This window comes from Micromys minutus, assembly GCF_963924665.1.
Source record: "Micromys minutus genome assembly, chromosome: 9".
Classification (NCBI taxonomy): domain Eukaryota; kingdom Metazoa; phylum Chordata; class Mammalia; order Rodentia; family Muridae; genus Micromys; species Micromys minutus.
The window spans coordinates 45,024,058-45,046,812 of NC_137978.1; the positions used below are offsets into that span (position 1 = coordinate 45,024,058).

Consider the following 22,755-nt stretch of genomic DNA (forward strand, 5'->3'; position numbering starts at 1 on the left):
AGAACTTCAGTCATGGTTCTTGGGGAGTTTGGTTGGCTAGTGATTTTCACTACAGTGGTAGCACAGTACTAGCTTTGCCTGCTGGCAGAGTTACATGGGCAGCCTTGGGTTGGGGAAATCCTAACGTTATTGCATCATTTCAGTGATGTTTGTGACAGACTGTCATGTGAGATAAGGGAGCAGATGTAAAGCCACATGTGGCATTCAGAGAGTTAGACACCTTAGAGGTTTGTGTGTTAAGGTTCCTTAATAAGGGATATAAGATAACTGTGTGGGGGTTTTAGTTTTAAATACTTGTTTCTGGTGTTTTTGATTTTGAGACAAGGTCTTTGCTAGCTATATTTAGCCTGAAATGTAAAATGTAGACTGAATTGGCTTGTAGTAAATTTATGGTAGTTCTCCTGTCCCCATTGAGACTTCAGGAGATGTAGGCATACTCCACTGAATATAACTTCTTATATAGTTTTTTTTTTTTTTTCTGTTAGACTTAGAAAACAACAAAAGGTGTTCCCAGGTAAAGCATCAGTTTCCCAGTGTCAGGTTGCCGGTAGACCAGCGCTTCTGTCTTACTTTCTCAGTCCTCTCAAAGTGCTTAATTAAGCATTTCTTTTGTGAACCTATGGTTCAGGAGGAGATTCGACATACTGTTTCCCGTCTATCCAATCAGGAATAATGCTTGATGAGATGTTATAGGGAAAGAGAACAAGGTCTGTTTTGCTGAAGATGGGGAGACAGCACACCTTTCTCTCAGTTTGTAGGTTTGTTTGTTTTGTTTCAAGACAGGGTTTAAACTGTGTAACTAGCTCTATGTATCCTGGAACTCATTCTGTAGACCAGGCTAGTCCCAAACTCGGCCTGCTTCTTTTGCCTCTGGAGTGCTGGGAATGAAGGCAAATATTCCCACTCTAGTTTGTAGATCTTAAAGGTGGTTTATTATTCATTCAGAAGAATTGGATTATGACATTGATCCCATCCTGACCAGAACTACCAGACTATTGTGTAAAAGCCAAACTGCAAGCTATTATTTTCTGAGGAGAAACTGTGGCTCTCACTGGACAGGGTTACTGTGGTCAGTGATCACTGTGCTTGGTTACAGATGAAAACAGTTTTGAGAAGCTGCTTGCTGTTAGCATTGGAGATGGAGAAGTTGCTGGGCTGATGATTTTAGTGTTTGTTCAAGCTAACTTCTCTTGTTCTCTATCATAGGTGTGGGTCTGTTTGTGTATCTTGTGCTCTTTTCAACGTTCCATCAGGTTAATACAGTCTGACTGCAACTGTCTCCTTGGCTTTGTTGGACCACTTTTTATAGAATTGCCAGATCTTAATTCTTCATAGCTTTGTTTTTCCTTAAAGTGAATCTTGTAAAGCTGAGCTGTAATTGTTGTGTTTGGTTTTTTTTTGGGGGGGGGGGCTGTAATTTCAGCACCTGGAAGCTGAAGCAGGAGGATTTGCTATAAATCAGCTTGGGCTACTTAGTGAGTTCTTATCAGGCCTGCCTGCCTTTACCTGCCTCACAAAGAAAAGGAAAAAAATCTGCTGGCTGGGAGTGGTGCTCAGCTGCAGAGTGCCCTGAGCCTTTGCTTTGCTTAGGTGGTCTGTATCTGCTGCCATCCCCCATCCCCTCCTAGCCCCCCCCCCCCCCCCCCCCATTCACAAATAAATTTAAGGCTGGTTGCATTTAAATTTGTAGTGATTGAAGTTAGGTCTGGCTGAAGTGAAAGCTTGTTAACTACATGTTTTTGGCAGTGTGTTGGCTTGCGGGATGCTTTATACTGTGGATAGGATTAGTTCTAGAGGTGTTTGCTGAATTTAAATGGCTCTTGAATTTTTATCTTGTTTTGTAATAAAGTTGTTACCTAGCTCTGAAGGCAGATATCCTTACTTTAGTTAACTTTGAAAGTGTTAACACTGCTTGTTGGTCAGCTACTTATTTTTAATGTGGAAAGGTTTTAAGCCAGGGTATGGGAGACATGAAATGAACAGAGTTAATTACTTTTTCCTAAATCAAAACATCAATGTGCTTTCAGCACTGGAAGTGGGATGAGAAGTGTTGGTGTTGGTGTTGTTTTGGTGTTTTGGTTTTTTCCAGACAGGGTTTCTCTGTGTAACCCTGGCTGTCATGGAATTCACAGAGATCTGCCTGCCTCTACCTTTCAAGTACAGAGATCAAAGGTGTGGACCACCATCCATTGAGAAGTTATTTTTAAAACAAAACTCAAGCATTGGAAACAAACTTCCCCATAGTCATTTTGGATCCCCGCCCCCCAACTGATTCCAGATAGCTCAGAAGGCCGTTGTTGAAATCTTACAACTTGATAAGATCTCCCAGGAGCTGCAGGCTCTATCAGGGCTGGTTTTATGCTCAATTTTATCTGAGAAGGATCTTTTTTCAAGATTGATATCAGGATTCAGGCCATCAGACTCTTAGAATGAGGTCTTTAATTTCTAGTGAACTGTTGGGTGGGGATCTCTCTTGATACCTGCCAGGTGGGCTACTTTCTGGTATAGTTCCCGGCATAGCGGCTCTCTGAAGTGAGCAAGCTGGGCAGTGGTGATGGTGCGGGGCACTCCACCATCAAGATCCTCTTTACAGAACATTTGGAGTCAGTCCTGCTGCTTTCCTCAATTGAGTTTAGACAGTAGATTTTTACAGCAAAGGGAGAAAGGCTAGGTTAGGCTCTTTGTGAACTCAGAGATATTAAAGGGCTTAACTAAGTTTGCCCAGATTCCTTGGTTCAGGGATTGCCTTCCTCTTTGCTAAGCACCCATGCAACTCACCCTTTCTACCCTGCCTGGCCCCAGTCAGCATGCTGCACTCTGTGCTTCCACCTTGTTCGGTGTCTTGGGAACTTGCCCAGATAGTGTCTGCTGTTCTCATTGATAACAGCTGACCTCCTCCTCATATGCATAAGGAGCTCTAGCACTGTGGGGGTATTTGTTTTCTATTTTTAGTAGCAGGAGAACTGATTGACGCTTGGTGAATTAGGAATATGCTTTTGATGTGTATTACTTTAAGGCTTGTTGCATGTTACTAATAGAAAGTAGACTCTTCACCTTAACTTTGTTTATATTTGTTTCATTGTTTATTATTTATTGGTGCGCATATGTGTGTGTTTGGACTTGTGTTCCATAGTGAGTGTGTGTGGAACTCAAGTAGTCAGGTTTGGAGGCAAGCACCTTTGTCCCGTGACTCATCTCACCGGATCCAAAGTCTCCATTTTAGCAGTGTGCCTCGTGCCTGCTCTACTCTTTCCCTTTTGAAGGAGTATCTGGCTGCTGCTCTCATCTGCTTGTCTGCACTTGCTGCTTTACATGTTATGACAACTAATAGACTATAGTAAACAATGTCAGAACCTCACAAGTCCCCTTTAGCCCCTTGAGCTCAAAGATTGCTACTTTTAGTTACCAACTTGATAAGTCATAGCAAGACTGTTTATATATGTTGAATCTGGTACTTGTCCAGGCTATTCTTGAATTATGTGGAGGACAAAGGTTGAAAAACAATGATAGCATAGGACTGGTTTACATTACTTTTGCTCTTTACACCATTTCACGGAGCGTAAATTAACCAATAAGAGGCGTGGACTCTTGTACTGATATTGTTGCTCCTTAGTGCACAAAGAAAGTCCTATGTGTGGACTACTGTTTGGTCTCACTCTCTTCAAAATATGAACGAGAATGTTGTCACTTAAAAGTAGGATGTTGGAAGAGATAGAGGTAGTGAGTAAGGAGGTTTTATGGACTCTTGGGTAGGTATTTATTTACAAGATAAAAAGGAGGAAAAAAGTGACAACAGGAGATCTTTTAATTTTTAATGTGTATTGGTATGGTATTTTGTCTGCATATGGGACTATAGTCACAGACAGCTGTGAGCTGCCATTTGGGAACAGTTCTTTTAAATTGACCCTTGTATATTAACAATGCTCAGTATCTCTTCTGGAACTTGTCCATGATTTTGCTTGTGTCTGATGCCACTAAATATATTTCCCAAGAAGCTGTTTGATGAACATTGTGCTTAGTTCTTGCTCATGATGCTTCTGATTGGAACAGCCACGGGGGAAACAAAAGTAGGCGACCAAGAGCAGTTTAATAGTAGTTCCCAGGGCACATCACAGTTATCTAGTCCAGGTATTTCTGGCTCTTTGCTTGGCTTTATTTGGCCACCCGTTTCTCACTCTCTTTGAACCTCTTCCAACTCACTCTAGTTAACAGACCCCAAAAAGCACCGAGGAAGAATTGGTTGATTTTTTTTAATTTAACTGCCCATCTTTGTGGCAGCTTAGTTCAGTGTCATGCCAAAATTTTTTTGTTAGAGATCTTTTTGAAAAAGGTAGCAAATTGCTTGGGTTTGTGTAGGAACCTAGGCTATGGAATAGTTTGGGACTTTTTGAGGGTGCGATACCACTATGCTGAGAAGGCGGTAGTGAGGCTTGAGAGCTGGGGTTTGTTTCCTTAACCAGTTTCATTTTATTATGCTCAGATGTAGCTAAGTAGGTTGGAAAGTTAAACCTGTCCAGGAGGAGAGCAGATCTCTTGGGGTTTCTGGTGTTTTATTCCTGAAAGCTAGCATTACATTTCTGGTATTGCATAAGTCAGTTCTTCAGGTATGCCTGTTTATGCTCAGAAGTAGTGATTATACTTTAGCTCATACTTCTTGGTATCGTGTCTGAGGAATAGCAGTCATTAAAAACATAATTAAAAGGAAACAAGAGGAAGACATTTTATTAAGTAAAGTTGGTGAGCAGATCAAGAATTATGGCAGTCTTCAATAATATTTCTTTCTAACTACAGGCACTGTTTCTTTGATTGAAGTTACTTTAATGATACTATCAAGTATTATTAAACCTAACAGAGATCAGGAAATTTGATTTTCCTTCTGAAAGCAAATGAATGTCTTTTCCCCTCTCTTCTTAAAATCTTAGAATAGATGGATGTGGTATGGAAATGTTAGTTAATAGAAGCTGGGGTTTACAGCTGGGTTGGTGCTCCTGCTTGAGTAACTTTGTGTGCTCAGTCAGTGCATGTGCAGACAGTGTTAACAGTAGCAGGTACTCTTGCAGTTAGAGCCTTCTTAGCAAGCAGTTAGCTAATAGGGCAATGTTTGTACTCTTACCTCCTCAAAACTCTTCACATAGACTAAGTGAACAATTTTAGATAGTGATAAGTGTCCCCTTTTCTGTGTCTTACCAAAGTAGAATAGTGCTCTGATCACAGCTGTGTAGCCAAAAACACCTAGACTGAGACCCTCAGGGCCCTTGAGCATCTTCAGTACCCTTGTCTAAAGAAAGTGTTGACTGCTGTACTTTCATTCTTTATGAATTCTTTAAAAGCATCTATTATTTTTAATTTGCAGCAGCTCTTGCCAGGTAAAAAGTTTTGGGAAACAGATGAATCCAGCAAAGATGGACCAAAAGGAATATTCCTGGGTGATCAATGGCGAGACAGTGCCTGGGGAACATCAGGTAATCTAGCTCTAGCCTCTCTACTGTGATTTATGCCTGTCTTAGAGCTCCCTTCCTCAGCACTTCCTCAGCCAAGTCATGAATTTCAGATGAGTGGCAGAAGCACGCCGAGCAGATGTCCTGTCCTGTAGCATACTTATCACTAAGGAGCGTAGATGATGTCATGTATTAAAGATAATTTCACAGGATTAAGCCTTCAATATTTCCTCAAGTGCTAGTCAAACAAGAATGGACTCATTTGAAGTGACCATAATTTTACTTCTGAGTTTTCCCTCTGTGCTGCTATTAGCTTGCCCAGAGTTGGAAAATCCAAGCCTTTATGTTGAACTTCAAGGTTTTTTTTTTTTTGGGCCCTTGATGTTCGTGCTATATATGAGGCAGTTATCTAAATGTGCGTGGGTCCAAAAGAAATCACCCGGCACAGACATTCTTGGGGTAGACTTCCCCTGAAGAGAGCTGGGGAGAGCTGGTAGAGGCAGAGACACCAACAACAGAAAGAAGCCGCAGCTTCTAGGGAGGGGAAGACAGAAAACCCAACACCAGAGAAACTGTATTCAGGACAATGCAAACTAGAGTCCTCAGATTTGTTTTTGCCAAAAAATGATAAAAGAAATTCTGCAACTTGAAAGAGGTGACCATTGGCTCATCTACCTAGCTATGTGAACTGCTGTACTCCTCTGCTCTCCTAGAGAGAGGAAGGATGTGTGCTGTGTCCTTAGCCTATGTAGAATACCAGTGCTTATTGAAAGACCCAAGAGGAGACCTTGGCTCAGCTGACCGTGGTTGGTCTCCTGATTCCCAGACATTGGTTTATCATGAGACATCACTCATAATTTGTTTGGGCTTCTGGCTGCACTGTGTCACAATTGTGTATCTTTTTTGTAGATCATTCAGTTTCCCAGCCAATCATGGTGCAGAGAAGACCTGGTCAGAGTTTCCATGTGAACAGTGAGGTCAATTCTGTACTGTCCCCACGATCGGAGAGTGGGGGACTAGGCGTTAGCATGGTGGAGTATGTGTTGAGCTCATCCCCGGGCGATTCCTGTCTAAGAAAAGGAGGATTTGTAAGTTGGCTTGAGGAACTCGTTCCTATCTTTCTTCCCCCTTCCCCCAAAGCAAATGTGCCTGTTGAGTTTCCTAGGTTCTCAGTGTTATAGGGTGTTTAAAATCACTTCCATTGTTGCATAGAGCTCAACAAGTATAGCAGGAGAGGCAAACTGCACTTCAGAGATAAAAAAGTAAAGTTTGGGGGGGTGGTGGGGAGTGGTGGTGGGGGTGCATGGTAAGTTAGGTGAGGAAAGAGTCAAAATCAAAGTCTGTTAATTAGGCTACAAGAAAGCATTCTTCATTACAACAAAAAGTGTAAGAGAGAAGGGCTTTCTTTACAAAGAAAGTAGAAATTGCGTATCAGTATGAGGAACTTGTCTTAGAGGAATGGTTGGCCACTACCCAAGAACCTTTCAGGCATGTGGCTCAGTCTTATTTTGCAGGTTAGATGCTAAGTTTATGGTGGCCTTAATTGAGCACCTTTGTCGCCTATGCCTATGCAGTTGGGGAGCTTGCTTTTTTTGTTTTATTTTGTTTTGTCTCTGTTTTCTGGTTTGGTTTTTAACTTATTGCCACTAATCCCACCAGAATGGCAGCCAAAGAGCCTCCTTGCTTACTGCCACTTCCTCCTGAACCTTAGCATTCTATCTGAAGCTTTGTGACGGCCTTTCTTGACAAAATTTTCTATACTATCAGCTTTATAGATAAGGGAATCTTAAGAAATCTATCTACCTGAGCCTCCTTTTGTGCTTTCTGGCTGATGCTGTGTTGTAGCTATCTGCCTGCCCTTTCCATCTAACTCAGCTTGTTCTGTACACTTTAGTTCTTTTCCTGGATGTCATTGTAGCCCAGCTGGCAACTGTTTGAGATACCTTCTTCCCCTCATTATATTACTTTTGATTTCATCTACACACAAGGAGAACAATAGAATTCTATTTTTTCCTTCTTTACATTTTCATTTGATTTCTTCAGAGAAAGTACTGCCTTCTAAATACTGCCTACCACTTTATTTGCTGGAGAAAATTAGTGTGGTTCTTTAATTAGTTGCTAATGTGGTGACCAGTAACCTTGATAATAATGGCTGTGAACTCTCTGACCAGTTTCTGGTTTGTTGACATTAGGTACAGGCACACATCTGGATTACTGTGAAGGTTGCAGGAGGCAGAAAAATCATTTGAATTAATAGTAGGTAAAACAGAAGAATGGAATTACTACTGTCATTTTTAGGACAGTTTTTATGAATAAAGCCCTGCCTTTGGACTCTAATGGAGGGTCTCATACTTTGGGAAACTGGTGAGTTTTAGGTCTTCATTGTATTGAGCCTCAGGCCGGATGAGATTTCTCCACCTCCAGTTGAAAACAGTATTCCCTAGGAAGCAGGATTCCTAGCAGTCAGCTGGATAATTCTCCACATCTTCTTTCTTAAGAGGATGGCCGTGAGAATAAAATGTTATTCAGTATTGTCATCTGTGCTATCTGTAGGTTGATAGAAGAATACCAATGGGTGTCAAGCCAGGGTGTTGGTTGGCAGGTGCCATTTTCTGGCTGATAAAGGCCTGCTGGCCAGAAAACTGGTCAGCACTGGTGTTGTGTTCTGCTGATGTTAACCTAGCTGCAGTTAGGATATTACCTAGAGAAAAACTTTATTTATGGGAAATATCACTCTAGTCCTCATGATACACATGCAACATCGGGAAAAGGGGGGGGCTGTCTTATTCTTTCTCAAGGACAGTGTCAAGGGGTGTTCTTTACAGAGCACGGAACTCTTGGTTAGGGCAGTTAGGACTTTAGTCTAGTAAGCTGAGTGGCCAGTGCCATTTGTGGCACGGTATAGAACTCACAGCAGGAACACAGAAGTCCTTGGATGTGATAGCTGGCAGTCCAGATGTTAACTCTTTAAGTGAAGGTGTCTCATGAGGAGACAGTAGTTTTATGTTCTCATTGAGATTTCCTCGCCACAGCTTGAATAAAAAAGGATTTAAGCTCTTCATCTTCCCTTTCCCATGCTTCCCTGAGTTCCTTTTAGTACTATAAATGCTTTAGGAGTTTTGGTTTGAAATAAGGATTACTTTTAGGAGGTGGGACTTGGTATTTTATGCCAGAGAGAAAGGTCAAATGATCTCTGAGTTTGAAGCCAGCCTGGTCTACATAGTGAGTTCCAGGCCAGCCAGAGCTTGACAGAACCTGCCACAAACTAATTAGCTAAAACTTTTTTGAGATTCAGCAGAAGACTCTGTTGTCACATTTAATTGTGAATGCTATCTAGCACCCAGCATGTGTATCCCCAGCTTTTAGAATACCAGATTTTGGAATAAACTTGAACTCAAAAGTCAAGTCTTTCCCTCTTTTTTAGCTTTTATTTTATTTGTTCCTGGGATAAGATATTTTTCTCCCCATTTCCTGGATTCAGGGGTAGTTACAAAATCACGTATTTTGAAAGCTCATGGATGACATTTCCTATCTAAGGGTACTGCTCTTGGTCCCCCAATCTTCTTCAAATAGGATGAAACCTAGTTATTAAGAACAGTGGATCATCAATGCTACCTTCTGGTTTATCCACTGCAAACATTGGATCAGTGGCAGAGATGTTGGTAGGTCTCCCCATGTTGTGTCAAGTGCCTACTTCTGACCTGGAGGATACATACTTGTAGCTATTCATTTGGGTCACAACTATTTGACTGGGAAGGCTAGTATTATAATTGATTTCTGTGAGACTTGGGATATTGCATTATATAGAGAAGGCAGGGCTTTGAGTCTCAACTGGATTTTTTAATTGTTTAGTAGAAATAATTACCATTCAAGGAAGTGTCCTGATATTGTAACAAAGCAAAGTGATAGTTTTGCACTGATAAACAGTAGCATCATCCCGGGGCTTAGGATTCTTAGGGCATACTCTGGCCTTTCTCAACTGAAGCCTGCCTTTGTTGTTTTGGGTACAAGGTGTCATTGTGTAGTCCTGGCTGGCCTCAAACTTCCAGTCTTGTTGCCTCAGCATTCTGAGTGCTAGGCAGGCAAAAGTGTACCTACCATACCTGCATTTGTAACAAGTGAGCCCTTTCCTGCCCCTGTGATTCACATTAAATTAGGCGAACTCTGTTCTGCACTACTAGAGTCTCCTTGGAAGAGTAGATCATTGGGTGCAGCACCTTTAGATTGTGGAAACCACATGCTGGGTTCTGCAATATTAAACTTATCAGATAAAGCCAAACTATTTTTGAGGATTTTCTAATAAAATCAAACATCACTTCTTGGCTGTTAGATAGGTTTCCTTTTTTTCCCCTCTTAAATATCATTGCAAGTGTCTACTGCTCTCACCTTTCTGCACACCAGGAATTGGGTGATTGTGACCATGCCTGTGTAGGTTATAGTACATTTGTCAGCTTTCCTCCTCCTGAAATGAACACCAATTCACACGGGCCTGTGTCTTACTTGCGCTCTCCTTGTGTTCTTTTCAGTGGGGCATAGCATGTAGTGCCCCAGAGTCAATCTGGTGTATAGTGGCTACATTTTTTCATGTTGATCTTGAAAAACAAGTTGTTTTGTTTTTTATTTCTTTTGAAGAATTGTAATTTTAAGGGTTCCCTCATTTAATCTTTGGAACATCTGTTATGGCAGATTAATTTTATAGATGAGGAAAAAGGTTCAGGGCAAAGTTGGGGTTTTCATTCAAGCTTTACTTTTATTTCAGTTTTGCCTGGGCTGGCTTTTGAGGAGGGTCCTCAACAAGTTGTTCCACAAGGCTAGAAGCTGCAACTTTGTTCTCATTTTCTCTTTCTATCAGAGATGTAAACTGTTATACTTTGAAAAAACGCGATTAAAAAATTTCAGGGGTATGTTGTGTGAAACAAGCATACACAAAGGCTTAGTGTCATCAGAATCATCTTGCTTTGTTTTTGTGCAGCTAGATACACACAGTGCCTGTTTGATGCAGATGGAGAAGAGTCTCTCTCACTGAATGGATCTTTTGCCATGTAAAGTGTTTTTGGTCTGATTTCTTTGGGAACAAGAAAAATGTTTGGAGTTGTCCTACTTTGTGGTTGTCCTGAGAAGGCTGAGCTGTCAGTGAAGAGGCTAACTCTGCTCTCTGGTTCTTACCATATCCGCTTAGCTCCTGGCTCTTTGCTGCTAGCAGCAACAGTGCTCCTCTGCCATGTGTTGCTCTGCACCCTTTTGTTGCCCTGTGAAGAATGTAATAGGGCCTGCATGATGGAGCGGTTTCCAGGCTTCTGATTTTTTTTTTTTTTTTTAAAGGTTAAACCTCTCAAGTAGTTTGAGACTGTGTTCATCAGCCAGGACTATAGAACCACATTTACATGACTGCTCTAGAAGGACCACACCAATTATGTTTGGTTGTGTTTTAAACCCTGCTGAGTGCATCTGTTCTGGTGTATTTTAATGTGTATACAATAAGATTATTAAGCTTCACAATATAGCATTTCATTGCTGTTCATAACTATTAGTTAAACATATCGCTGCTTTATAAATGAGAAAACTAGGATTCAGAATAAATAACCAAAATCCTATGACCAGTGTTACATATAGAACACAGAATAGATTCAGTGCACCTGTATTAATGCTTTCTGAAAGACTTTATAACTATAAACACTTCACCTTGTATAGTATTAAAAACCATAAAGATGTCAACAATTAACAGTTTTTATACTCCTTTTCTATTTTTTCCCTAAGTTCCCTTTTATTTTTTTGTATATGGGTGGTTTGCCTGCATGTTTGCTTGTTCAACACATGCATGCCATGTCCCCGGAGTCCATAAGAGGATGTCAGTTTCCCAAGGAACTGTTTGATCTGCCATATAGGTGCTGGGATTCAACCCTTGTCCTCTCTAAGAGTAGCCAGTGTGCCCTTCTCTGCTGGGCCATCATTCCATTCCACTTTCTTCACAGATGTTTTCTTCTTTCCCCTCCTGTACAAAAATAAGAGACAAGATTTAATATGGGCCTGGAACTCCCTATGTAGCCAAGTCCTTTGAATTTGTGCTAACTCTCCTGTTTTATTACCTGGAAACTGGGATTTCAAGTTTGACTCTCCTGCCCAGTTATAAAGAAAGGTTTCACTGTGTGTGCAGCTCTGGCTGTCTTGGAATTCATTCTGTAGACCAGGCTGTTTGTAGAGATCTTCTTGTCTCTGCCCTCGGGCACTGGGATTAAAGGAATACATCATCACCACCACCTGGAGACCTTTTTGCTGTTCTTTGAGACAGGGCTCTTCATTGTAGCCTTGGCTGGCTGGTAACTTACTGCTTCTCTTCTTCATTGCTGGGACTACAGAAAAACCTGTTGATGATCTTGAACCTGGGGCTGACTTTCTATAGCAGCTGATTTCTCATTCTGATCTCGGCATAATGCACAAGGCAGACTGGATTGCCAGCTATTTTTGTTGCATATCTTTTTGTTTGTTTGTTTGGTTTTTGTTTTCAAAACATGTTTTTTTTTCTGTGTAGTCCTGGCTGTCCCAGGACTTGCTCTGAAGGCCAGGCTGGCCTTAAACTCTGTATGCCTCTGTCTGCCTCAGCCTTTCAATGCTAGGATTAAAGGTGTGTACCACTACAACCTGGCAATAATTGTTTTAAATGAACTTTTTTTCCTTTTTAAAAAGAGATGTGTATATGCAGTCTCACAGACTCATGCACACGTACATATGTGTATACACACCCAGGTCCTGAGCTTATAAATGTTTTCCACAAACTTCTTCAAGATGAGATGCACCACAAAATCAACAGGCAGAAAGAGTTGTCAGTGGTCTGCCAAAAGTTTGCTATTTGATAGGGGGAAAAGTCAGGTAACTAGCTGTAGGAATGTAATGTACAGGGTTAGTGAAAACCACCCACCTCAGGGAGTGTTTTGAAAACTTAGCCCTTGGCCGTGAAATTGATAGGGAAACTATTAGTGGCTGTAGTGAGCATATGAATAGTCTGAGCAGGTTCGCTGATGCCTTGGGAAGGCCAACAAGGAGAATGCTCCAGTGAATATGCTCTCCAGTACCATGCTTGCTGTAGGACTTTTGTGCTGCTGCCTTTTCCTGTCTCCTGTGCAGTTTTATGGGCAAGTCTTTTAACTCTGGGAGATACTGGACAGTTTTTCTTGAGACATGGACTTGATATGTATACTTGTAGATTGTTCACATGAGTCTTTCTGGCCATTGACATGATGGCTTTCTTTTGCCATTGCAGTCAGAGTCTCACCATCTAGATGAGGTTGAGACGATAAAGACAAGATGAAGTTTCTTATTTTGGCACTTACTTTCCCAGGAGGTTTTGACCCTCACCATTAAAATAGTTCTTGGCCATATTTATTGAGCTTCTGCTAGGCAGTGTATTCATCTTTATAGCTGCAGCTATAAAATAGAAAACTCTACTTCTATCCTTCTCTCTGCATTGTGGAGGTTACTACTGGTTCTGGTTTTGTGTAAGCTCTTGGCCTTCAGAGCCTTGTCTTCCCTGTCTGCGCTGGGTGTCAGAGCTCTTTCTTCTTCAGTGCTTCTGCTTCTAAGCTGCATGTTGTAGAAACTACTCCGTCTCCCAGGCACATCCTGTGGTGGCCACTGTTGTGCTTCATTGTCTTGATGCCACTTGAGGCCAAGCTGTGTATACAGTTGACATACAGTCCTGGTTTTGTATTATTCACAAAGGCTTTCGTTTTCTGTGTGCGTTTAAACAGAGAATGGCTTTAAAAGGAAAACTGGCTCTGAAATAGTATCCTACAGGTCTAAGACTGTTGGGGCTCCTGTATTGTAGTTTCTGATTAAGTGATTTCTTACCACTTTGGAGAGGTTTTGTTGCTGTTTTTCTTTTCTTTTTTTTCCCTGTGCAGCCTGACCATTTTTCAGTGGGTCTGCTCACAAAACTAACTGCCTGCTACTCTGTGCTCCACTAAGTCCTACTGGAGTTAAGCTGGTGATTGGACATTTGTCGTAGAAGTGCTTGTCTTCTGTCTATTGGGCTTGCCAGCAACTGTAGTTTGAGCCATGTGCACCTGTTTCCACCATTAAAGCCTGAGTCAGTGTGGGAACAAGATTGCTTCTCTCAGCTTATAACAGCTAACGTTATTTAGTGCCCTGAAGTGCCAGGGTCTTCAAAGCTCTTGCTGTATTGAGTCCACTGATAGTTGCTTTCCTTTTGGAAATGAAGGCATTAAAAATGAATATATCCAGGGCTTATGCTGGGTGCTACTAAGAGGAGACACATTCACATTCTTTAAAAGGCAGGACCTGAATATATCTGGTAACAGATCCATTACAGTAGTGCCCACATTTGAAAGTTTGAAACATTTTAGAAATAAATTCTCTTGTATAAAATGCCCCCAATTATATCATTTAAAGTAATTTGTAGCAAAATATGCAAGTAATGGAAGATATGAGTTTTTAGAGTACGCTTCCCAAAAGGAAGACTTAATTTGTTTTGAAGCATCTTTTTAAAAATGTCAGTGTCGGCTGGGTGTGTGGTACACACTTGTAATCTTGGCATTTAAGAGGTTGAGGCAAGAGGGTTGCCAAAAAAACAGGCCAACCTGAGCTCTGTATGTCATGTGTTCCAAGCTAGCAAGGGATAGCAATAACTTGGCTCAAAAAGCCGAAAGAAAACAAAAGCAACTAGACAAAACATTAAAACAAAATACAAAGATGTCAAGGACTTGGTGCAGCAGGGTGGAACTGGGTGGTAGTACAATTTGGCAAGGCATATATCCCCAGGTCAAGTGAAGAGGGGCTAGATTCAAATGGTTTCAGCCCACATTAAGTTTCGTAGTTAGAAGTAAAGGAGGGGCTTATATAGGATAGTGAGAAGTCGTGGATTTTTCTTTTTTAAAAGCAGGCTTAATGCTTTTCCTCTTAGGAATATGCCAGACAGATTTGAGAGTAGAGAAATAGGCTGAAGAGTACACAGATTCAGTTGGGGTTAGAGAAAAGGGGTGGGGTAGAACGGGGAGCACATGGTATGATAAGATGTCTTCAGTTTGTAACATACCTGTCTGTCTGTCTTCCCCCATTCAGCAAAACTTTCTGCAGTGTTCCTGCCTCTGTGTTGTTTGTAACTAGACTGTAATGTCAGGCATGGACACTGTCCTGTTCCAGTTAGCATTTAGTGTAGTCTGGTGTCCATAGTGGGTATCCATAATTAGTTGATGATGATTAGTGAAGCTGAAGCTATTTTTTAAACAGGGCCCAAGGGATGCAGACAGTGATGAAAACGACAAAGGTGAAAAGAAGAACAAGGGTACGTTTGATGGAGATAAGCTAGGAGATTTGAAGGAGGAGGGAGATGTGATGGACAAGACCAATGGTTTGCCAGTGCAGAATGGGATTGATGCAGACGTCAAAGATTTTAGGTTTGTATATTTTACACTTCTGATTTTTTTGGATGTGGGCTGTGGGTTTTTGTTTTTATTTTAGTCCCTCCCATCCTGTTTCAGTTACAAAAATTGGATCTAGTATAGATGACCTCATAGAGGTGTAAACTAACTGGTAAGGTGGAATTTTCCAAGAGCTGTCTGTGCTTTATACTTTGCCCAAATAGTAGAATTTGTATTTGTATGGAGCTGGGTTTACAGAGTGGTTCCACAGAGGACATTTTAGTAGTTCTAGAACTATGATGTAGGCACTTTGGTACTCCCTGATTGGGCCCACACCACTATACACCTGAGCCATGGACATTGAGGGATGTGTTTTTCTCTCACATTGGAGGAAGAAATAGCTGAGACGTTTTACGCTTTCTCTCGGCAGCTCCATTCTATGTAGGTAGGCCAGTCACCAGTTACTTCAGTTGGAAGAAGTAGAAGTTCAGGTGCAAAGTAAGAGGAGCTCACTATGTAACCCAGGCTGGCTTTGAACTTGGCAATCCTCCTGCCTTGGCCTCTGAGTGCTGGAATTTCAGTTGTATGCTGCCACACCCAGCAAATGGCTTGTTCATAATTGTGTACTTTATGGGTGCCTCTTATCCCATCTCTGGTCATGACTGAGTTGCAGATTTTCCTGGTAATAAAACATCCACAGTATTAAATATTTGTCTTCCACAGTTGATAACCATTCTTCTTTATGTAGACAAGCTTTAGTTACGGTGTGTAATTTCAAAAAGCTTTAAAAATACTTTGTTCAGTGTTATCCATAAACACAAATAATTTAACGCCGTTCTAAAGCTAATGGGTATTTATTTGCAGACAGACACAAATATGTGTTTTTATACCCTTCTAATACCCATTGTATAAAAAAAGTTTTATATCATTTGCAGAGGTATTATAAGCTTAATTATACATATATGTTTAACTATATAGATTTAGAGTCTTTGAAATTTGAGGCAACGGGCAATAAGTTGGATGTGTTCAGACAGCCTTGCCTCTGTGAGTCACAAGCATCTTGACCAATGCTTTGAGGTATCTGCCTGGGGCAGGAGGTGGTGGTGTATGTGTTGGAACATGACAATTCCTTTAACTTGTACCAGCTGAATTTTATTTTATTTTTTTAAATAAAGAGGTGGAGGGATTGAATGTAGCCATAGGCTACCACTCTACATTGCCTGTATAATGGGTTTGGAATTTTACAGTAAGTATAATGGGTTGTGGAATTATACATAGGGTTTTGATATATTACAAGTCCCAGAACAATGTACTCTCTTAAACCTTTTGGCCCAGGTAATCACTTTGCTCTTTGGAGTGTCCTGACATGGAGGATGGAATATAAATACACTTAGGTTTAGAATTGTCTTGCAGTATGAGCTTGTGGTCAGTAATGATACTTTACATATTTTTGACATTTTTGAACTGACTTCCTTCTTCCATTTCCTTGGCAGGTGGGGTAGTGTTCACCACTGGTAAAAATATAAATAATACATGAAAACCTTTTCATTAGAATCCTTACAGGAATTGGAATTACCCTAGGAACCAACTTTAGGTGTTTTGCTTTATTTTGAAACAGTCTTGTGCAGACTCCAGCCTGACTTTGAAACTTTCTGAGTGCTGGGTTATAGTTATGTGCCATTATGCCTGGCTCAGACCAGCCACTCCAGTTGGCTCTGTTTTAAAGATGACCTGCTGCTGTGTTGTGGGGAACACTTGTTTTTGTTTTTATGGCTACCACAGGCAACATTGTTTTAGTTGACTCTGTTTCTTCACTCTAGATTCCATAGTAAGGGTACTGTGGATTGCAGATGATAATACTCAAGAGGTATCTAGAAGGGAAGGCAAACAATGGGAGAATCATTCTAGAGGCTACAACCCTGTAAGCCTTGTCAAAGATCTCTGGTTATTTTTTAGAACTGGCTTTCAGGATTGCTAATGAACTATGTTAAGGACATAAACTGGGGGTTGCTGTAGTGTCCCTCCTCGATCAAAATAAGGTTTAATGCCCTTTACTTTCTCTGTTTAGCCGTACCCCTGGTAATTGCCAGAGCTCTGCTAATGAAGTGGATCTTCTGGGTCCAAACCAGAATGGTTCTGAGGGCTTAGCCCAGCTGACCAGCACCAATGGTGCCAAGCCTGTGGAGGATTTCTCCAACATGGAGTCCCAGAGTGTCCCCTTGGACCCCATGGAACATGTGGGCATGGAGCCTCTGCAGTTTGATTATTCAGGCACGCAGGTACCTGTGGACTCTGCAGCAGCAACTGTGGGACTTTTTGACTACAATTCTCAACAACAGGTACAGTGTGTGTCTTTGTCACCCTTCCCTTTCTTTACAGCTAGTGAGCGCATTATGGGGGTGGGGTGGGCAAGGGTCTTACCAGTTTACAAAGTCTTTAACAGGTTGCTTTGGTCCAGCAATGGAATAAGTTTTAAAAACTCACCTTCTCAGGAAGCTGGTTCTTAGGGTGCAGTTGCTGGCAAGAGAACACCTTGTTTTATACGCACCATGCTTGCTTGGCTCTTTTTTCCCACCTCTGGGGAATGGATGAGCATCCTCTCAGATGCTAAGTAATATTTGGAAGTTTTCTATTGTATGCTTTACTGGTTTGTGTTAAAAAAATAATGAAGGGCTAGAGAGATGCTAAGTGGGTAAGAAAGCAAGAAAATCCAGCTCCAATTCTCTAACACCCTTGTAAAAGCCAGAGTAGCTGTGCATGCCTGAACCCTGTGACTGGAGGCCAGAGATAGGTAGGCATGCTCTGGAGCTTGTTAGCCAGCCTGATAGCCTAGCAGAAACAGTGGGCCTTAGATTCAGTGTTAGAACCAGTTTCCAAAAGTGAAATAGAGAACAATGGAGAGACTTTTATTTACATGTGTACACAGTGCCACATGCATTCATTCCCCAAGTGTGTATATCTTCTATACCCCCAATAAATAAATAGTGGGTTCTTCTGTCCATAACCTCAGTATACCTGTTTGTTTAAATTAGTTACTCTTGATACAGTCTATAACACACATAACAGGCATTCTAATTATTGTAAAATAATAAGAATGATAAACTGAGCACACAAAACAATAGAAGGCCTGCCATGATTCTTTTGGTGCCTGCTGAGGTGGGTGTTACTGAGGAAAGTGTTCGTTTCCCCTGTGCTTATCCTTACAGAGGTCAGAGGAAGATGTTGGATGTTTTCTTCTATTGTTCTTTGCCTAATTCCCTTGAAACAGGGTTTCTCACCAAGTCTGAAATAAAGCACTTTTTCTAGGCTGGCCATTTTCCTAGGCTAGCCAGCTAGTAATCGACAGTTATTTCTTCCCACCCCACCCCCTCTCTAACGGGGGTGGGGGGGGTTCTGTTGTTCTCTGTGCTCTGAGCCATCCCTCCAGGCTTAACTCTCTGCTTTACAAGTTTCTAGAAAAATTTGTTCATGTGTTTACTGTTGTAGTTTTTTTGAGACAGTGTTTTTATGAACCCAAGACTGGCCTGGGATCTACTGTGTAGTCCAGAGTGGCCTCATCTTCATGTCTGTGCTTTGCGAACCCACTGTATGCCATGTGCAAGGAAAATAGAAGAGACTTGAAATCTCTTGATCCTGAAGTTATAGATAGATGTTTATGAGCTTCAGGGGGTTCTGGGAAGTGAACCTGTTAGCAGTTGTCCCTTCTCCAGGTTTAGCCTCTTTGGTAGTACTGAGATCATAGGTGTGAGCCACCATGCCCTAAAACAGTGGCAGCCAGTTTTGAAGGAACAGTAGGCCTAATTCATTAGAAGGGAAATGAGAATCAGAGGGACTACTATGTAGCTTCACAATCCAGAAAAGATTTGATAGATTATACCTTTCTGTTACTCCTTTGGACTGGCACAAAAATAAATTCAGAATGTGGAAGATGGCAGTATTACTTACTCTCTTTGGAGATTATAGTGTTGTGCCTTTACTCGCTGTCATTTAACCGATCCCAAGTGAATTTTGATTGGTAGGTAAATAGGTATCCATAGAAGTTTATGAAAAGAAATCTCTTTAAAGTATGCTCTGAGTATATACAGTTGTTACATTTCTGTTGCTTTTTGCTGTACTGGTGGTAGAGCCTGTGCTTGCCTTACAGGTGCACACGGCCCAGTCATACCCCCAGCCCATGTGTGACTTCATTAGCAAGCTTTTCCCATAGAATGAAAAGTATAATTGAACATTATTCTTTCTGTAGCTCCCAGTAGCTATGTACTTGTAGAAATTGTCTTTCTCATTTTTCTCTTTTCTGGTCTTTACTGGCTCAGTTTATCTGGGGCTGCAGAGATGGCTAAGCAGTTAAGAGCACTGACTGCTCTTCCAGAGGTCCTGAGTTCAATTCCCAGCAACCACCTGGTGGCTCACAACCATCTGTAATGAGATCTGATGCCCTTTTCTGGTGTATCTGAAGATAGCTACAGTGTACTCACATACAAGAGTTCATCTCCTTTGGTTTTTTTTTTTTTTTTTTTTTTTTTTTTAAACTTCAATTCTTTTTTTATCTAACTTTATAGTGAAGGAATTGTGGTCTTTTTGGTTTGTCTATAGTTTCATATTAGCAGGGTTTTGGAGTTTGCTAATTATTAGGACTTAAACATAAATGAACTTTGTCTATATCAGAGATACTAGTTGTACATATGTACAATGTCATAGATGGCTTTTAGACTGGCTAATTTAAAAAGATTTGCACTTTGGAACCTGTTAAGTTACAGCTTTTCATAGATGTCTTAGTTTTCGAAGTTTAGGGGTGTTGCTACGTACATAGACTATGAACTGGGCATTAATTGTTTTAGTTAGGGTTACTGTTGCTATTTTGAAACAGTACGATCACAAGCATGTTGAGGAGAAAAGTTATTTGGCTTATACTTCCAGAGGAAGCAAGGACAGGACCTTAAACACAGCAGAATTCTGGAGGCAGGAGCTGATGTAGACAGAGAAGTTGATCCGGACACAGGCCATAGAAGAGTGCTATTCACTGGCTTGCTCCTATGGCTTCCTATGCCTGCTTTTTTATAGAGCCCAGGACGACCAGCCCATGGATGGCCCAACCCACGGTGGATTGGTCTCTCTCCCATCAATGTACTCAACAAAATACTTTACAGGCTTACCTGCAACCTGACCTTATGGGAACATTTTCTGAATTTTGGTTCCCTCCTATCAGATGACTATAGCTTGTGTCAAAGTTGACATAAATCTCGCTAGCACATTTTATATGCCTTTACTATTGTTTTTTTCCTCCACTCATGCCAGTGACATATTCAATTCACGAGCTGTATTTATTGCCAGTCTAAAAATTTTCTAAGTAGATACATATATTTTAAAATTTTTGTTTTGGGCACCCAGATAACATCTGGCATTCAGTATCCTAAGCTGTCCAGGTATCTTCCCAAACCCAGTTTCCCAGAGGTGCCTGTAGAGAAGCTGGTAAAGTTAAAGAGGAAGGATCATTTGTACGTTGGTATGCATTCGTACTTTTGCATTTTGTATTAGTTTCTCCCTGTTGCTGTGATAAAACATCATGGTCAAAGCAACTTAGAGAATAGGGTTTATTTGGGCTTCCAGTACTAGACAGTGTGTCATTGAAGGGAGACGCGGCAGCAAGTGGCAGGCATGGCTGTGGGAGCAGGAAGCAAGAAGCTGACAGCTTATATCTTTTACTACAAACACAAAACAGAGTGAATCAGAAGTGGCTTGGGCTTCTAATCCCTAAACATCACTCCTTGGTGATATATTTCTTCCCACAAAGTCACACTATCAACTAAATACCAAGTGTTCAAATATCCGAGACTGTGGGGCATTTCATTCAAACCACCGTATTTCTTACCACACTTAACTCCATTCCCATTCTTGTTCTCAGGGCCATCTGTACCACTGTATTTATTTATGTGCAACTGGAAAGTCCCTATTTCTTGAACTCCATTGTATGAAGTGGCTCAGTGACCTCAGAGCCTGTGTCTTTTTCTTTGCCTGTGTATGATATAAGGTATTATTGCTCCTGCCTGCTTGTGAGCTGCGTGAGAGTAAGAGCTATCCCCTGCTTCCCTTTAGCCAAGTGAGCCTTTGGGGGGCTTTCCTTTGTTTCTGCTAGAAAGTTACCCAAATTAAAATATGAAGCTGTGTAATACCTGGGAACGTTGTTGGAAAATTTGTTATATAACCTTCAGTAATATAATATTACAGTGTAATGGCCAGAATAGTTATTTCTTGGATCAGATGAACTATTTTAGTGTAATCGTGTGACTGTCTGACCAAAAATCATGGCCCTTGACATTCTTTTGGGACCAAGCTTTGCGAATTGATTCATGGAGATTGTGGCTTTGCGGGCTACTCATAATAACATGTAGTTAGTACCTTTGTCATCTATAGACAAGTGTATCTTTGATGAATAGAACAATGTTTTCTTTTTGACTCTCTTCTAGTTCTGTTCAGTAGTTAGGATGCTTTTCATCGTTTAGATAGTGTAAGGTATATGAGAAGAAATGGGATATCACTGGAGAGATGGCTCCGTGGGGTTAAATACACCTGCTACTTTTGCACAAGACCTAGGTGGCTCACAACTGCCTACTGGTACCACCAACCAGTTTCTACTATATATATGACTTTGGCTGTCTAGAAATTTGCTATGTAGACCAGGCAGGCCTTAAATTCTGTCTGCCCATGCTCGCTTACTCTGTCTGTCTGCCTGTCTGTCTGTACATATTCAGTTTGCTGTTTCCTTAACTGGCCTGAGGTTCCTGCTTTTATCTTCTCTTTTTAGTAAGAATACCTAATTTTTGTGGTTTTGTGGTAGAAGCAGGTCTAGACACTTTGTTAATATATTAGTTAATTGTTGACTCCAGAGTCCTTGTGGAAGCTTGAGTTGTGCTTGCAGAGGAATCATTTTAAATCAGTTGGTGTAAGTGCTGTCTGCCAGGCATGGGAGGGCTCAGTGATGACCAAGGCCATACTAAAGAGGTGTTTGGGTTGACTGAACAGAGAATTGTATGTAATCACAGTATGCCTGGGCCATAATTCTACCGTCCAGTACAAGACTGCATTGAGTATTGAGTCTCCATTATGGAGGTCTTGGTTGAACCAGATGTGTCTCAGACAGTACCCAAAACATCTGAGGGTTGTTAAGCTCGTGATCCAGAGCACTGTATTGTTCTGCACATTATGCTCTTTGAATTTGGGTTCTTGTAAATGAGGAACAAAGGGCAACCATCTTCCCTTTTTAATTCAAATTGTAGGGCAGCTTTAATTTTGTTTTTGTTTTATTTTTCTTTCTTAGTGGGGTGAGGGGGAAGCTAGTGTGGACAACTACAAAGTAAATGATATCTTGTCCCAGCTCCTTTCCATTGTGACGTTTCCCATTGATGTTGATGGAAGTTGGTTTTGTAACAAAGTGTCAGCTTTATTGAGATACCTGATACAAAGCATCCAGTGAGTAGGGGAAAGGTGATTTTGACTTAGTCTCTTTTAGTCTTTGGGCTTTGGATTCTGTTTTTTTTTTTTTTTTTTTTCTCTAGTCACTGGTACTCATTGTAAATGAGACCTTTCAGGTTTATAAGAGCAAGAATTCTAGAAATCTCTTGGGCAGTTAGGTGACCCCTGTGACTTGCTTTCTTGTCTACTTTGTTTTATGGTGAGGGATTGAACCATAATCCTGTGCAGGCCAAGCACATGCCCTGCTTCTGAGCTGCATTACTAACCCACAGTATTGAGGGTGTGCTTGTGTGTGTGTGTTCTAAATATATGGTATTCAGAAGAGCATGGAGAAAACATTACATTAAAATGTCAATATTTAAAGCAAAATCTATATTTGCTTCTTTATACATGTGAAGCATGAAGTTTTAGCTCATATTGAATGTGACCTCAGTGAAAGAGGAAAATTTACATTGTTTCCATCTGCTGTAATC

At 41.0% G+C, this 22,755-nt stretch overlaps 1 protein-coding gene across 12 annotated transcripts in view; it reads left to right on the top strand.

Annotated features, from left to right (window-relative positions):
- PUM1 (pumilio RNA binding family member 1) overlaps nucleotides 1-22,755 on the top strand; it is a 109,295-nt gene that overhangs the window by 42,864 nt on the left and 43,676 nt on the right. For 6 of the 12 annotated variants that reach the window (XM_080922075.1, XM_080922081.1, XM_080922083.1 and 3 more), the window contains exons 4-7: nucleotides 5,354-5,462; nucleotides 6,348-6,526; nucleotides 14,682-14,848; nucleotides 16,881-17,151. In XM_080922075.1, the coding sequence (XP_080778201.1) occupies nucleotides 5,354-5,462; nucleotides 6,348-6,526; nucleotides 14,682-14,848; nucleotides 16,881-17,151 (726 nt within the window). The remainder of the gene's footprint in view (nucleotides 1-5,353; nucleotides 5,463-6,347; nucleotides 6,527-14,681; nucleotides 14,849-16,880; nucleotides 17,152-22,755) is intronic. The other 6 variants (XM_080922085.1, XM_080922086.1, XM_080922076.1 and 3 more) reach the window with 3 other exon arrangements.